General features: G+C 40.8%; 1 protein-coding gene across 2 annotated transcripts in view; it reads right to left on the reverse strand.

Annotated features, from left to right (window-relative positions):
• The window catches only part of SRPX2 (sushi repeat containing protein X-linked 2), a 411,391-nt gene that overhangs the window by 63,782 nt on the left and 332,203 nt on the right, over positions 1-15,406 (reverse strand). For both annotated transcript variants that reach the window (XM_069212794.1, XM_069212786.1), the window contains exons 8-10: positions 14,620-14,799; positions 13,593-13,726; positions 4,511-4,632 (exon numbers count right to left, since the gene is read on the reverse strand). In XM_069212794.1, coding sequence (XP_069068895.1) covers positions 4,511-4,632; positions 13,593-13,726; positions 14,620-14,799 — 436 coding nt within the window. The remainder of the gene's footprint in view (positions 1-4,510; positions 4,633-13,592; positions 13,727-14,619; positions 14,800-15,406) is intronic.

A 15,406-nucleotide genomic window follows, 5' to 3' on the forward strand; every position in this document is an offset into this window, starting at 1 on the left:
TTCTCAAAACCACATGACAAGCAAATGATTTATTTTTTCATTCTTGCAGAGTAAAAAATGGACTCACCTGCTTGGGAATATTGCTTATGATCTTTGAAAGCATTTTGGGTAAAACAAGTCAGGCAACAAGTTGCAAAGCAAACAATACTATTTCAGTACTTAGAATCTCAATGCATTTTGCTTAATCAGGGGCCTTTTCCAATATCTCTTTTTGTCAGCTGGTGGTACATTTCAGTCATATTTTCAACATGCCCGCTATCCGAAAAAGAATGTAACTTAGATAATTATTTAAAGAGTTATGTTGATAAAATTCTTACCAAGACACACGAACTTGCTAAATTGTGCAACTCATTTATAGTATTTCTCAGTTAACTAAGGGCAAAGCATTAAGAATATATTTATTTTGAGTTCTGTTACTTAGTTGTGTGCATTGAAGAACCTGGAGTGGGTTCCTGTATCTAAGATTTCAACATGTCAGACTGAAGGGCTTAGTCATATTTTTGTAGATCCAGTGCACTATTACTTCAGAATTACTGAAAATGTTGATGTACTGGATTCAATTATGACTCATGACTCATAATTTGAAACTGTCTTTATAACCTATATCATTTTTAGCAATGTATATGGAAAAATGATCTAGGACCTCACTTTTTTAAGCATGTTTCCACCAATGTTCCCCTTGAAAGCATTGGCTGGACCACTTTAATCACACGCAAAGTTAAAGTGGCATTACTAACTCCTATGATATTTGTGTGATGTCACTAAAGGCAACACATACATTCAGAAAGTTGTTCCGTCACCACTGTGAAAAATGTCCAATATAAGCACAGGTTACTTTATTATAAAAACTACTGTATTATTACAGGTTAATAGCAACAAGTTGCATGAGTAGCTACTGGAACATAGTTGTTTCAGATGAAGACAAAAGATTGCCATATGAGCATCAGAATCTCTGATACTAGGGGCAATAGTATGTATATAATGTGTAGGTGACACTTATAGCCACTCATAGCACCATATTACTTAAAGTACACTGATGAATCAGATAGTTGACTGGCAAAGCTTCACAAGGAGAGGCACATGAACCACACAATGTTCTTCATGTTGCTTAATGCCAACTCTGCCGTCATTCAAGCCGCAGACCATCCCCACGTTATCACTGATAACAGCTTTGATTATATTTTTATTAGAGAATTGGTTTATCACCACTAACCACTCCCATCCTGCACCACAATACCACACTATCCATACACTTACACGCTGACACATTCATGAGGGGGATTCATGGTTGCCTGCCATTCATTTGCTACTTTCTGCTATTTGTATCACAGACCATCACGTTCGATCTGTTCTACAGAGCACATGAAGCAAAACCAGTGTTTAACTCTGAGAACTATGACCGGATTGCACTAGCCTGTACCAGCTTCATAAACATTTTCCTTCAGCGTCCAAGGTGACCTATCAATTAAGACTATCAAGCATACCTTCTTGAATCTGGTGGCCATCAGGAACTTCACTCAGCTTATCACGATTCCCACCCATACCAGAGGGAACAACCTGTATCTCATAACCACCATCGCAAATTTCACCAGTCACCCACCTAGACTTGTTCACTGTATGCACTATCTTGCCATCACCTTTAACTTGTTCCGTGCATCTTTCACTAATCAGAGTGAAACCACAACCATACACAATTGGCATATCCTTTGCAGATTTGACAAATACGTTCCACATCAATCTTACAGCTGTGAAAGCCACACCTGATCCCAAAACAGATGTAGAAACTCTGAACAACCTCCAGACGATAGCAGATTCCTATTCCTCAATCGAAATCTCATGCACGAAGGCCAAATCCTTCATCATAAAGCCAGCTACTTGGTGCCGGCATTCTCACTATTCCGTAACCAGCGAAAAAGTAGAGGCAATCTCAGATGCAAAATGCCCTGGCAACTCCTAAAAATATCCACCACCTGCAGGCAGCTCATCATTGAACCCAGAAGCTGCCTGCTATAAGGCCGTCATCAACAAGCTCTTTGACAGAGACACTTATCCACTGCAACAACGTATGCACAGCATTTAACTTCTTTTTCATCAAGATTGACAAACTCTGGCAGCACATCAACAACACAAACACACTTAACTCTGCCACTGTAATTCCATTTCACAACACTCTCACATGGACCTCCTTAATTTTTTTCTACCCAAATGAGCGTGCCCCATTCCTCCAGTCTCTGACAGACACACCATATGCAGATGATTCAATTATATCAACAGCAGTGAAGGAACTCTTAAGTAGAGCTGTGATGCCTCTACAGAGCATCATCAATGTGCTCCCCTTTCAAAGTGTCTTCCAAGATGCTCACAAGAGTAGATGGATTGTACTCCTACTAAAGAAGTTTAATTTGCACTCCCATGGCCTTACCAATTGCTGCATAATCACTCACCTGTCATTCCTTTGGAAAATTATTGAGAACATTATTGTTTACTAGCTCCATAAGAAGGTTCACAGCAATATAAAACTGCTGAACTATCGATCTAGGTTGCAAATGCAGAACAGAGATGACTACCATTCAAGTGGTTACTAATTTTCTTCAAATACCTGACAACAGTCACCCCGTCTTCTTGTCGTACTTGACATCTCTCCAACATTCAATACCATCATCCACTGAGACCTTCTTGACACCCTTAAACTTCATATGGGTTTTACCACAGTGTTGCTGATACCCACTAAACAACATCTAATAATGGTGCCTACTTTGGCGACAAACTAGGTCATATCCCACTTCTCTTCTGTTGAGCTGATCCACTCTCCTTTGGTGGACCTCTGCTCCTAGTACTGTGGTTGGGGGACGTGAAACAATTAGTTTTCTACCCGATTCACATCATGTCTCGCATCTAGGGTAGTAGGTGAATTCTGGGCTGATCCAGGAGAGACTCCTGGCTACAGGTACACACACCTACCTAGGGCCTAACTGTCTGCTCAACCCCAACCTGCAACCTTGTTCTGTCATACCACCTCCCTTTACCCACCAACTGCAGTGGTAGACCCTCCAACCTGGCAGGATTGCCCTTATTGCAAGTGGCTACAAACAATAGCAGGGTTAAAAGTGGGTTTCATAAGCAAACCTAGCAAGCCTACGTCTATGACTGATGGGTTTGGTTCCCACACAAACACCAATCTCAATTTCAGAAACCACATCAGGCACAGGGGCAAGACGACCTGCTGACCCTACTCTACCAGAATCTGAATTCAGAGTAGCCATCCAGGTTTCTGGTCCTGGCTCATATTGTTGGAGGCAGTGCTCTGCTGGCTTGCATCCTAAGACACACTATACTGCCCTGAAGAGTACCATCATGGGTCTTCTAAAGAAAGATTAAGACTTTCTGACTCTCATGGAATGCAATTGGTGTCTGTTGCCTGCCTACACTGCCTCCAATACCTGATGAATTGTCTACAAGTCAGTCAACTCCAGTAAACCTCCATACCTGGTGGCCAAGGTTAAGGCCTCCAGTGAAACAGGCTTAAGGGGCAGCAGCATTGTCAGACTGTAATCAAGTACATAAAAGAAAGGAAAGTGAAGATGCCAGGTCTTCTCTTAAAAGGTTCCAATGTAGTGAAGCTTCATCCCAGGTTACGCATATCACTTCTCCACTTCCAGAAAGGGCTGAAACCACTAGCTTGGTGAACACAACTGAAGAGTTTCCTAACTTCCTCCTCCCCCATTTTGAGCTTGCTCTTATAAATCCTGTGACTCTCCCCCTTCCCTAAACTGCATCCTGAGGGTTTTATCTCTAATTATAACATCTGCTCTAACGTTTACCACCTTATCTCTCACCATTTCACCATAGCACCTCCTATATACTTTCTATCATTTGAATATTGTAATTTCTCCCCACGCTCCATTCGCATGCATGTTCCTTTTGCATTTCCCATCACCTTACTTCACCCCCTATTTGTAAGTTTTCACTCTGTGCACCACTGACACTTTGCAACTATGTTTGCACTTTGTAAATCACATTCATATGAACAAATAGTAGAAGGCTGTGTTGAAGCATGTTCCTCTGATATTGTGATTAACTGAGGCCTTTGGGCTCAAGGCTAGTGAACCACATTGAGGGTATGCAGTTCCTAAGCACCTTCTCGCTGTGAGGGGTCAATAAGGCGCATACACCTTTCCTAGCAGCTTGCCACATGCCCATGCAATGGCACAATGACAAGATAATCTGAGATGGACTTAAAGTTGTGGTAATTGCGAATGACCTGTTGTGTATCAGATTTTCTTGAATTTCAATCAATAATAAACAGCTGAAGGAGTGTGCATGAAGCGGGCTCTGCCCCACTTGAGTGGCCTGAAAGAGTATGTGTACCACATCATCTATTGTAGTGGACATGTAGCATTATAGAAGGCCCTTGTAGAAAATATGGCGCAAAAACTTCAGGTTCCTGTATGGACCAAGTATGGGATGCATGCCCGCTTCCTTCACTTCTTCCTCTTTCATTTCTCCTTACCTGAGTTGTTCAATGATTTCTGCTGACAGCTTTAGCTCTCTGATTCTTCCAACTTCCGAAGGAGATTGCCCCACCAGTTCAATAACTGTTACATGACGCATGTCCAGTCCACATGCAGCTTGCTGAAAAACAAAAGGTTGACACGTTAAAAAACAATTGGCAGAAATTAATCTTTTCTAATTCATCTAAACGATTAACAAGACGTCTTTGTTCTGAAATGCAGCACTTCTGCCTGATTTCCACATATCACGTTGACAGAAAGTAGTATTTAGCCCTGACAAAGTGGCTATGGTCGGTGAGGAAGGATAATTATTGAATAGTGTGCTGGTTTACAAATCCAAGGAAAATACTAGACCTTAAATGCCCTGACTGTGAAAACAATTCTACAAAGGTATGTTATGCGTGAATTTTAAAGCACATGCTTACAGAGGCAAAAGTCCACAACATTTGTGAGTTTGTATAAACCCTTCTAATAGATAAAAATATTTACAAATGTAGGTCATAGGCCAATCTTACAATAAAATGCTCCAGCATTTTAAAGTCTTTGTTAAGATTTTTGCCAAGGAAATTCAGTGAGCGCACATCGAGCGCTTTGTCAGAACCAAAACGCAATAAGAGTTGATTGTTGTTTTACTGGTAGCCAGTGAAGTGGACTCCAGTATTGGCACCACATGACCAGGTTGCTTCAAAACACACAAGAGGCAGGCTGCGTAGTTCTGGATTGCTTGGAGTTTTAGGAGGCGAACAGTGGTATAGGCTGTTGCCGTAGCTCAGACGGGGCATGATGCCGGCAAGAAAGAATGGTTTTATTGGTGTTCTGAGGCAAAGACAGATTGGTTTTCAGCAGACGAGGTAAAAAATAGCTCACTATAAAAAATCAAACCCTCTTTGTGTCCATTACTTACTGGAATTGAGAGAGTGCCCAGTCTCTGAAAGCCAAAGTGAAAGGAATGGGGCTGGATTGAGAGGAGACATAAGTAGAATGTTAATTTTCTGGCCACTCAGACAGAACTCATTTATCTGCATCCATCAGGAACCTGTGAAAGCCAGTGAAACAAACTCTGAAGGCTCATTTTCAAGCCTGAAAGGGAGCTGAGAATGTATCACCATCATAGATGTGCTAGTAACACCGGGGATGTATAAGATGCATGTGACGGCTGTGTGTGTAGGTTTTGATTAGTGTAAATGTTAAGGTCGAACCCAGTGGGAAACTACACCTGGTGTTGGCTATTCTAGAGAGGAATGGACCCAGTTTGACTTGATGGATACCATTTTTGCGTGAATGCTAAAAAACACATCAACAGTGTTTCACTGATGCTTGCTGATGTGGCCAGATATGTGAGGAGCACCTGATGCCCAAATGGTATCAAAGGCAGAAACAAAATCTACAAAGATGAAGGTTCAAGGGGTACCCTGGTTATGAAAGAATCATAGTTTTTCCCTGAAGTTTAACAGCGTGACCTTCATGCTATGACTTTTCCAAATCCTGACTAAAAGTCATTTTGGAGGCAATTTGACTAGAGGTAGAAGGGCAGTGGGTAGGTGACAGGCTGAGCAACACATCGTAGATCAGAGATAGATCTGTAGTTTAAACAATTGTCACCGACAAAGGATTTCTTTAGCATTGCTGTGATGACTGTGATGTAGTTGAAATTTTAGTGCTCTCCTACATGTCACAGAAGTCATCTATATGTGTCAGTTTATGAATTATGTTAATTAAAGTGCTAATGGATTGAATGTAGAAGCTGCACTGACAAGTCATTTTATAGTTGTTTAAATTGTAAAGTTCGAAATATATGGTATTTGCATTAAATCAAATGTTAAAGGACTAAACTTATATTATGATATAATTTAGACTCCAGACTTATATAATGAATTAAACCAATATTGAATTTCTAATAAATAATGATTTAAATATGCGTGCAAAAATAGAGAAATGTAGTTCCACATTATACTGACTGAAATGTATTGTCTGAGTTATTCCATTTAAAGTTGTTGAAATGCATATGCTAATGAGGAACTATTTATGTAGGAATTATAGTTTGCATATGAAAATATGTTTTATTTGATGTATAAAAATGCTGCCTTAACTCACTTGCATTAGCCTAATGGAGGCCTGCTGAGCCTTTTTTTTGTGTCTGTGCAGAGAATGACGATTCACTTTTTTTAACGTGAACCTTACTTTTAGACTTCACTCTCATGTAAAGACTAGCTTTGGTAATAGACCCCCTATTGTTTTAGACAGAGAGAGAAGTGAAACAATATCTTTGAATGTAGAACATCCTGAATTATGGACTGTTATTATATACAATTACCCACCTGAACTAGTAGCTTAGTGCCAGAGATTACTTTTTTCAAATTATTTTTGTCCTTTTTGTTCTCTTTGCCTTTTGCCCACACGTGTTCTGCCCCACACATATTTTTCCCTGGTTTGGCCAACTGTAGGATTGCCCTGTGCCCCAAAAAATTATAACACTGTTGATTTGAATTGATTGATGTGTGCTAAACCTGAGCAACGCTTGATTTCTGTAGCACAAATATTCCCGATAATGTTTTATACTATTCTTCTTGAATACCAAGTTTTATTAATGTTAGTCCACCTGCACTTATTGCGTCACCTTGGGCAACCCTTGATGATTCTGTATATATTTAACTTGGTCTTGCGAATTGTCTAAATGGCTTTGAGATTGAGTTTGTAATAAACCCCTTAACTTTATTCCTGACTGGAGTTTTCCTTCCATGGCCACATTAGCCATGGTGTGTGTCTTAACTAGCTTTGAGAAGAAATTGTGTTAGTGGTTCTACCACACCCTATGCTGGCTCCAAAGATCCAATGACCTTGAAAGGCATTGATTCCTGCGAAGGATGAAAATGTTCCAGCAACTGCATGCTGGAGGACTTGAGTGGTGAAGATTCAAGTAGATCTTGGAAACCACAAACTGATGAGGGTAATAATAAACAGTGCAAGCGATGTGATACCCAGATTAGTAAGCTTTGTATTACAGGGGTCGATGGATAGTGGATTTGCTATTGAAGGAGAAGAAGATTTATTTTAGTCAGATGTGGAAACAGATGAAAATAAACAAAGAGAGATATACAGGTATATACACTGGGGCAGAGGCCCTTTGCGAAGGAGAGATAGTGCAAGCATGTGCCCTTAATTTTGTTGCATTATGACTGACAGAGGGTCATCATAGACACCTGTTGATTTTCGTGGTAGACTAGATAACAGGATAATGGACACCTTCTACAACAGTTCTATGGTCGAGTCTGAGACTGAGCAATGTGGGCCTGGAAATATTCCTTCTTTACTCTGATACAAGCTAATTTGTAGCATCTGGAATGTAAACAGGTCTTTTCAGTGCTCTTCCTTGGCAATTCATAGGGGAAGCAATGTGTCTACCATTTAGTGTTTGTCAAGAGTTTGTGTTTGCAGGTCAAGATGGAAACCAGAGTATTGAGAGCCGTGGATAGTTTAGACTCCTGAGGAGCTAGGATATCAGTAGGTGTTTTCACATGAGCAACAATAATTTTAGTGAGCTAATGGGTTAAGGCTTTGGGCTTTGTTATAATCAGGCTTTTCCCTGAGATGAGTTGCCCAAGGCTGGGAGATAACTGTCAATTTAGAAGTCTCTTAGTCTTTTGTCCAGGTAGCTGTTGGATCGCTAGGAGCTGTTCGGGTATTAGCTAAAACAGTAGGTCTAGACAGTGACCTCCACTCTGCATTGGTTCATTAATAAGTAGTATGGCTGAGGAAGTGCACCGAGTGACCCCTTGCCTTTTGTGAACGCCTTACCATCCCACTTGGGAGTCAGTTTTTCAATGTCTTGCAACTGGAATACAGTTGCAAAACATTCATACATATCATACTGTATAGCAATTTGTAAGGGATGCTTAAAACTCTCCCCTTCCAAATAGCAATTCCGTATGGAGTCAGAAAGCCATTTTAGGAGGCGGTAAACATTTACCACCTTCTGAAATTGTTTTAAGCATATTGTAAACACATTTCTACAGTTGCTAACAGTGATGCAGGCTGTTTTAAACAGTAAAACCGTTTTGCACATCAGGGATGTAATTCCCAAGTGCTTTCTTTAAAAATAATGAAGGAGGAATACAACGCAGTATAGGTATAAGCCTGCAAAATTGTTACTGAGCTGCACTGAATAAGTTGAAATTGACTTCCTAGACCTAGTGACCTCTGGCCAGGACTGTAAAACATAAGTATGTGTCTCCTTGACATAAAGCGGTGGTGGAGAGAATATTACTATTGAGGGCTACTATTTTTATATGGACTTTTTACACGGCCAGTCACCCAAATTCTTCAATTAACGCTGCAACATCTCAAATTGGTAGCTCCACCATGGGAGTCAATATTGTTATGTAGTCAGCGAAGACAAATAACTTAAAACAATGGTTCAAAACTTGTGGTCCAGGGATCCCTGAGGTCCACAAAGCCTCCTCAGGGGGTCAGTGATTACTTATAAAATTTAATAATATTAACAGATAAGGTCCCCAGCTTTCAGTAATGACTTATCGGGGGGTCCCCAGGTTCCAATAATGATTCAGTGGGCGTCCTCGAGTTCCAGTACTGATAAAGTGGGGGTCCCCAGAAGTCAAAAGATTGGGAACCAATGACTTACAATTTAAACCATTGGACACTTAAGGGGGGAAGTCCTGTAACTTATTTATGTCCTGTATGAACAGCTCAATTTTTTAAGCAAAAACTGTCATAGAGAGAGGGTGCCCCTGTTGTGTGGCTCTGTGAACTAACAGTTCATGAGACTTGGTTCAGGTAGAGTCAAGATATCAGAGTGGCATATAGGGCTGTCAGTTGATTAAAGATATCCGGAAAACCATTTCCGCTTAGAGCTGCCAAAAGTAAGTACCAACAGACACTATCCAATGCCTTCTCAACATTCATAGAGGCAGATCAGAGGGTTCACAGACCTGTACAAATGAAGTCCAGGAGTGTTAAGATGAGATAAGTGGGTTCTATTGTGTTACAGCCCTGTGTAAAGCCATTCTGTCCTTGAAATACTAGATATTTTAAGAGTCAGTTAATACTATGCGCTAGTAATTTAGGGATGTTTTGGCAATTTGCATTTGAACGAGATAAGGGGCAAAAGGATGAACAAAGTTTGATATTTCCCTTCTTAGGGGAAACATTAATATTGGCTATCATTCATCAAAGAGGAGCTTGTTGTGTCGAGAAATAGTGATGCACCAATACAAGTGCTAATGCTAGTTCCATTCATCTACTTTTAAAAAAAATGGTGACGCCCATCTGAGAAACCATGTATCAGTGGGACATTTTCATTAGGTATAGACATAGGCCCTCATTACGACTGCCAGGGTTGCAGTGGCGGTCAGACATCCACATTCCGTCCGTCGGACCGCCAGCACCACCACTTTGCTGCCACAGGATGGACTGGAGGTGCTGGTGGTCCTAATCCACTAAGGCAGCTCTGCCCTGGGTTTTACGACTCCCCTCTCTGCCTGTGGTTTCATGGCGGTAGCACCGCCATGAAACAGCTTACAGAGATGAGGTGCCGGGGGGTCCAGAGGGGCCCTTTATGTGGCATGGGCAGTGCATGGCCCCCCCCGGCCAGCCCTGTCACAAAGTTCACTATCTGCTTTGCAGACAGTGAACATTGCAACTGGTGCTGGTGCACCTTACGCACTACAGCATTGCCGCCGGCTCTTTTTTGAGCCAGTGACAGTGCTGTAGGCTGTTTCTCATTGACCCAGCAGAAAACTTGTAATGGGGCCTGCGGGGAGGCGATCGCACTGGTGGCAACTTGCCCGTCTGGACTTCAGAGGACAGGATTTTCCATCCGCCGAAGTCATATTCGACCCCATAGTGGTTGTTTTATGTTAACTTGCCCTGCTCAGTAACCAACAAAGAACAATTGAAATTATTAAAGTCTAACTCTTGCAAGATATTTGTCTGCTCATTATGGAACATGGACTAATCAAATTTATGGATGATGCCAAGTATAGTTCCTGTTTCATTTTGAGTATTACTAAAACCATTTGTAATGTTTCATATGAGGTTACAGGCAGTAGCTTCTTCACTCTGCAATGCCAGCATATATCCCGCAAATGCGCTATGCTTGTAAGCCTTCACTATTTGGGTCCTGCACCTAGCCTGTCCATGTTTTTCAGTGAAACAATGTAGTTTAATTCGTATGAGGGTGATTTCTCCTAATACCATTACTGTTTCAAGGCAGGAATGTCTAACCAAATAGGCATGCTCTCCCTCGATTTAGAGGAATTCCTATAGTCATATTTCTGCTTTGCTTATATAATTTTTAGCCCCGCTAATTTAATTGCTACTGCATTCCCCAGGGATAGATGCTTTTAGGCCAAACAAAACTATGGTGGTGCCTGAGCACTCAATGTTGTTTGCAGTGTACACATGAATTTCAGTCTTTGATAAGTGACCACCAGGATATCTAGCTGTGGCTATGAGATATTAATGAGAAGAGTGGCCGAGGATCATTATAGGATTGGAGCAGCATCATTTTAGGCTCCTCCTTGTATATGTCATTTATATTCATTTATGTGCATATATACAACATTTATGTTCAACGTGTGGTTTAACTTTATTAACATGTGGTGCATTTAAATGAGCTAATAGCAAGTAACTATTGCAGTTACTGAGAGTTCACATGTAAGTGTATAAGGTTGATCAAAAGGCTGATGTAATCATATTCAGTACATAGTCATGTTTAATAATGATTACTTCCCACTGATATAATACTGTAGCATGCACCCATTTTGATTCTTGTGTTAACTTAGCTTGACGTTAGGCTTTAGCTTGAAAATGTTTGATTTAACACCACCAGAATGGTGTTTTCTTTCCTCTGCAGGTGTGATATCGTATTTTTGTTAGCCAGAGAAAGGCTTCTTGTTATGTATTAGACTGCAGATAGTGTGGTCTGGAAGAAGAAAGTTGGCAACAACCGCGGAGCAATGATGGTGAGAGAGAGCCTCCTATTCATGGGATACCAGGAGGATGTAACACTCAAGGCCGAAAGATGCGTACCTATCTGTGGGATGGGAACTTAGGGAGTTTGTCAACTACCCTCAAATGTGGTTGTGGGATTGGCTTTTAGTGGTGGGGACGGCTTATGGCTGTTCTGGAAATTGTTAGTTGTTCTTTTAATAGTTAGTCAGACAGACTTCATCCTGACTTTGAGAGGGAACAGATCTTTCGCTGCTGGGTTTCTCTAAATGTACAGTTTCATGCTGAGCATTTTTTCCATTTCTTTCAAACTTCTACTGAAGCTCGAACTCATGCTGATACCTTCTATGCTTTCCCTTTAAAAATCCTCTTTAGAGTTTGCTGTCCTAGCATATGCTTAGACTAGAAAAGGAAAGTGTCTTAATGGAACACCTGATTGTGTCAATCTGTTTCCTATGCGTTGTGGCTGTTGTCATGTACCTCATTTTATTATGACTTAACTTGCTTGAACACTTTGGACTTCAGACCGTATTGTTATGTGTTTTAAATCTGTTCTTGCTTTGCATATATACTAGCTGGATTAATGTGCTAAAATAAACCTTGATGGTTGAAATCCCTGATTCATTGTGGAGTCATACAGACCTCACAGAAATGGAAATGTATTTTTGATGTTAGCTCCCTTAAAAAGCTTCAAGTCGACTACCAAAGGTCCTTACAACCAATGGGGAGATCTGTTTGAAGATTCACCAAGAGTATGAGGTTCCACTCCATCAGAATTGATATAGGAATGTGAGAGAAGGGCGAGACATTGTGAGATATTAAAGTAAACAATTATGTCTATCTGAAAAGGAAGTATATAATTTTCTTTACATTAAATTCTCTTCGTTAGGCATCAACCTGATCAAAAGTAGCCATTGCGTCAAGCAATATTCACCTTCCACTACCTTCTTTCTGTCATCAGTCCTTAATGACTTATCCAAGACTGGACCAATGACTGAACAGAAATCCCTGCTTCATACATAAGGAGTGGGAAAGGTTTCTCAACCCCAGAATCAGTCATATCCAAATTATTGGCTCATCAGAAAGATTAATTACCATGCATTTTGTATTATAATTATGTGCATAAACTCATGTGCCCCAAATTGCTGGAATATTGGATAGTTCTTATAAGTAAGATGAGTGTCCAACAAGTACACATCATATACGTGTGCAGACTTTAGATACTGCTGGATTCCAAACTATCTGATAGCACCGGAGTCCATTAACATTCCATTTTCCTATTTTTAATATCACCTGAATAGTTTTAAAATGAAAATAAGCTGAGTCTCACAAACGTCTTGTTTTTAGAGAGCTCCTGACTGCCCCTCCATTCACAGTGTACATAGTGAAAAAATATGTGTTTTGTCCAGGCTTTTTTCTTTGAATTCTGGGACTTGTAGTCCTGTTTTATAATAGAACAATCAAGACTACCTTTCCCAGTATTCAAAAATAAAACCTTGACTGGAGCAGCACATCACACATGGCTGGAAGACTTGACAGGCTGCACCTAAGACACCCAATGTCCAAAGGTCAGCAACTGCTTTGCGACCCTGCCTTAGTTTAGCACTCTAACTGGCGTACAGGTCAGCCACAATGCAAAAACGCCATTTGTAAGTAGCCCCAAAAAATCCTGATTCATTAATATGCAGGAAGCAGAATTCCTTTTATGGCTCTTCCTAGTGCCTGCAAATGCAGCGATTGAGCCCTGCGATTCATAATATACAACCTTTTTAATAGGAGTTTAGTCAATAACCCATGAATAACCTATTCTCTTGTTCTGAGGCACGCAGTACGATATACTGGGCAGCATAAGCTTTGAAACAGCTTTTACAGGCATTGTGCATGATACGTCTGTTATACAATTACTCATGAAATTATCCGATATAGCTGTTTAGTAGAGAGGCCACCGTTATGTAACCCAAACTTGAGAGGAATATTTGGAATTCCAGTTTAATTTCAAATAAGATCCCTTTGCAGCAGTAGCATCTCCCTTTCTGTCTTCGTTTTCTTCCAGCACCTGCTGATGATCATGTTCTGAAATGACCAAAAGTTACACATTCGAAGCGACGCACTGACCTGCAGGATGGTGTTTTGCATCTTGTAGTAGCGGTCTGTGGATTCTGGGGCTGAGACGACGAGGAGCCTTCGTTTCTCATAAAACTGATCCAGAAGAGCCTCAGCAGAGTTCACGTCCACAAAGATTTTCATAGCTGGTAACACAACGAGGAAGGGAGTGTGAAGGAATTTAACAGGAACTATTAATAAAGCCTCTTTATTTCGTGCAGTCACACATTAAATACCTCTTTCCAGAGAGCATGTCAGTCGCAGCTCACATCAAGACTGTGACTTCTGTCTTCTCACAGCCTGCCACCTATTTTATCCCCTTCGTAGTCTTTTGAGCAAGCGAAAAGTTTTTTTACACTAATGTGGCATTAAGGAGGCCATTTCCCTGTCCCATAATGCATTGCGCCACTTTGTAACCCCTTGCACCACATTATGCCTGCGCCAGTCATAATGTATGCAAGGTGGGGCGTTCACCTGCAGGGAGAACCGAAAAAATGGCGCAGTGACATTTACATGTCACTGCGCCATTTTTTCAGCCGTTTTTAATGCCTACTAAGAGCAGGCTTTAAAATGACGCACCCATTTAAATGAATGGGTCTCCCTGTGCTTTGCTGCACTAGCGTCAACATTTTTGATGCTCGTGCGGCAATGCACTACAATAAAGTAAAAAATGTTGACGCTATTGTCCTAACGACCGCCATGGTATGCTGTATTGTAAATACCTCGCAGCCATGGTGTTGTTAGGTGGGGCACGGGAGATGCAAGAAAAGTGGCGCATTGGGACTGATGCGCCACTTTCTTGTAAATATGCCTGGAAAGGTGTACCTTTACACAGTTCTGAACTGAAAGGTTTTGCAAGCATAAAAAGCACACAATTAAGACAGTAAATCGTTATGAAAACAATTCCCCTGTCAACAACTCCTCAGGGTAACATCTCCAGGAGCACTACCTATTAATTTGGCTGTAAATAAGGATTCTGATTTTCTACATAGATGGATCAATTTTTTTTCAATCTAGACTTTTGTTATTTTACACTTACGCATACAGATGGGCTCAGATTCAGACCAGACTTGGCTGAATTGGCAGACTCTTGTAAGGGGGCCTTGGCGCTCGTATCCACCGTCGCACTGGTACTTGCACGTGGCGCCATAGTTGTTGCCAGCTGAGCTACATGTGATGTATCCATGAGGAGGAGGTTTCAAAACGGGGCACCTTCTCACTACACATGCAACAGAAAAATCACAAATAAAGATACAACTACAGCTGATGAGACATTATTATTATTGAAACTGTGCAACAGTATATTTGATTCTGCACTTTCTGATATGTTTTTAGGTCTCACATTTACATAGCTTTAGGTGGCTTACAAACAGATCTATTTTATTCACTATGGACTTAGGGCAGGATAATGAGAGGGTCGTTCATTTCTGACCCCTGCATAAACCCCTGTTTGAGCAGTGGGTTGGAATTATTAATTGTTATTTTATGCATCCAATAATTATCGGATGTGTTAAATACCTTAACCTCAGTTACATTTCGGCAGGTCAAACCTGCAGAAATTTAACAGGGAGAAAGCATATGGTATTTACCATATCATGCAGATTTGAGCCTGTTAAACACCAAAATCTACGTTATTCCGCACAAACTTGTAATAGGTGTTATTTATCACAACTGGTAAATAACGTGCCCCACAGTATTGTTATTTATCAGGTATGATAAATAGCACCTACATTCTTAATCAGGGCCTAAGAGTGACAATTCTGTATGTCCCTTGCTCATGATTTAATGAATTTCATGTCTATCCCGCTTCCCTTCTCCTAATTTGA

Source organism: Pleurodeles waltl, chromosome 2_1 (genome assembly GCF_031143425.1).
Source record: "Pleurodeles waltl isolate 20211129_DDA chromosome 2_1, aPleWal1.hap1.20221129, whole genome shotgun sequence".
NCBI classification, from domain to species: Eukaryota; Metazoa; Chordata; class Amphibia; order Caudata; family Salamandridae; genus Pleurodeles; species Pleurodeles waltl.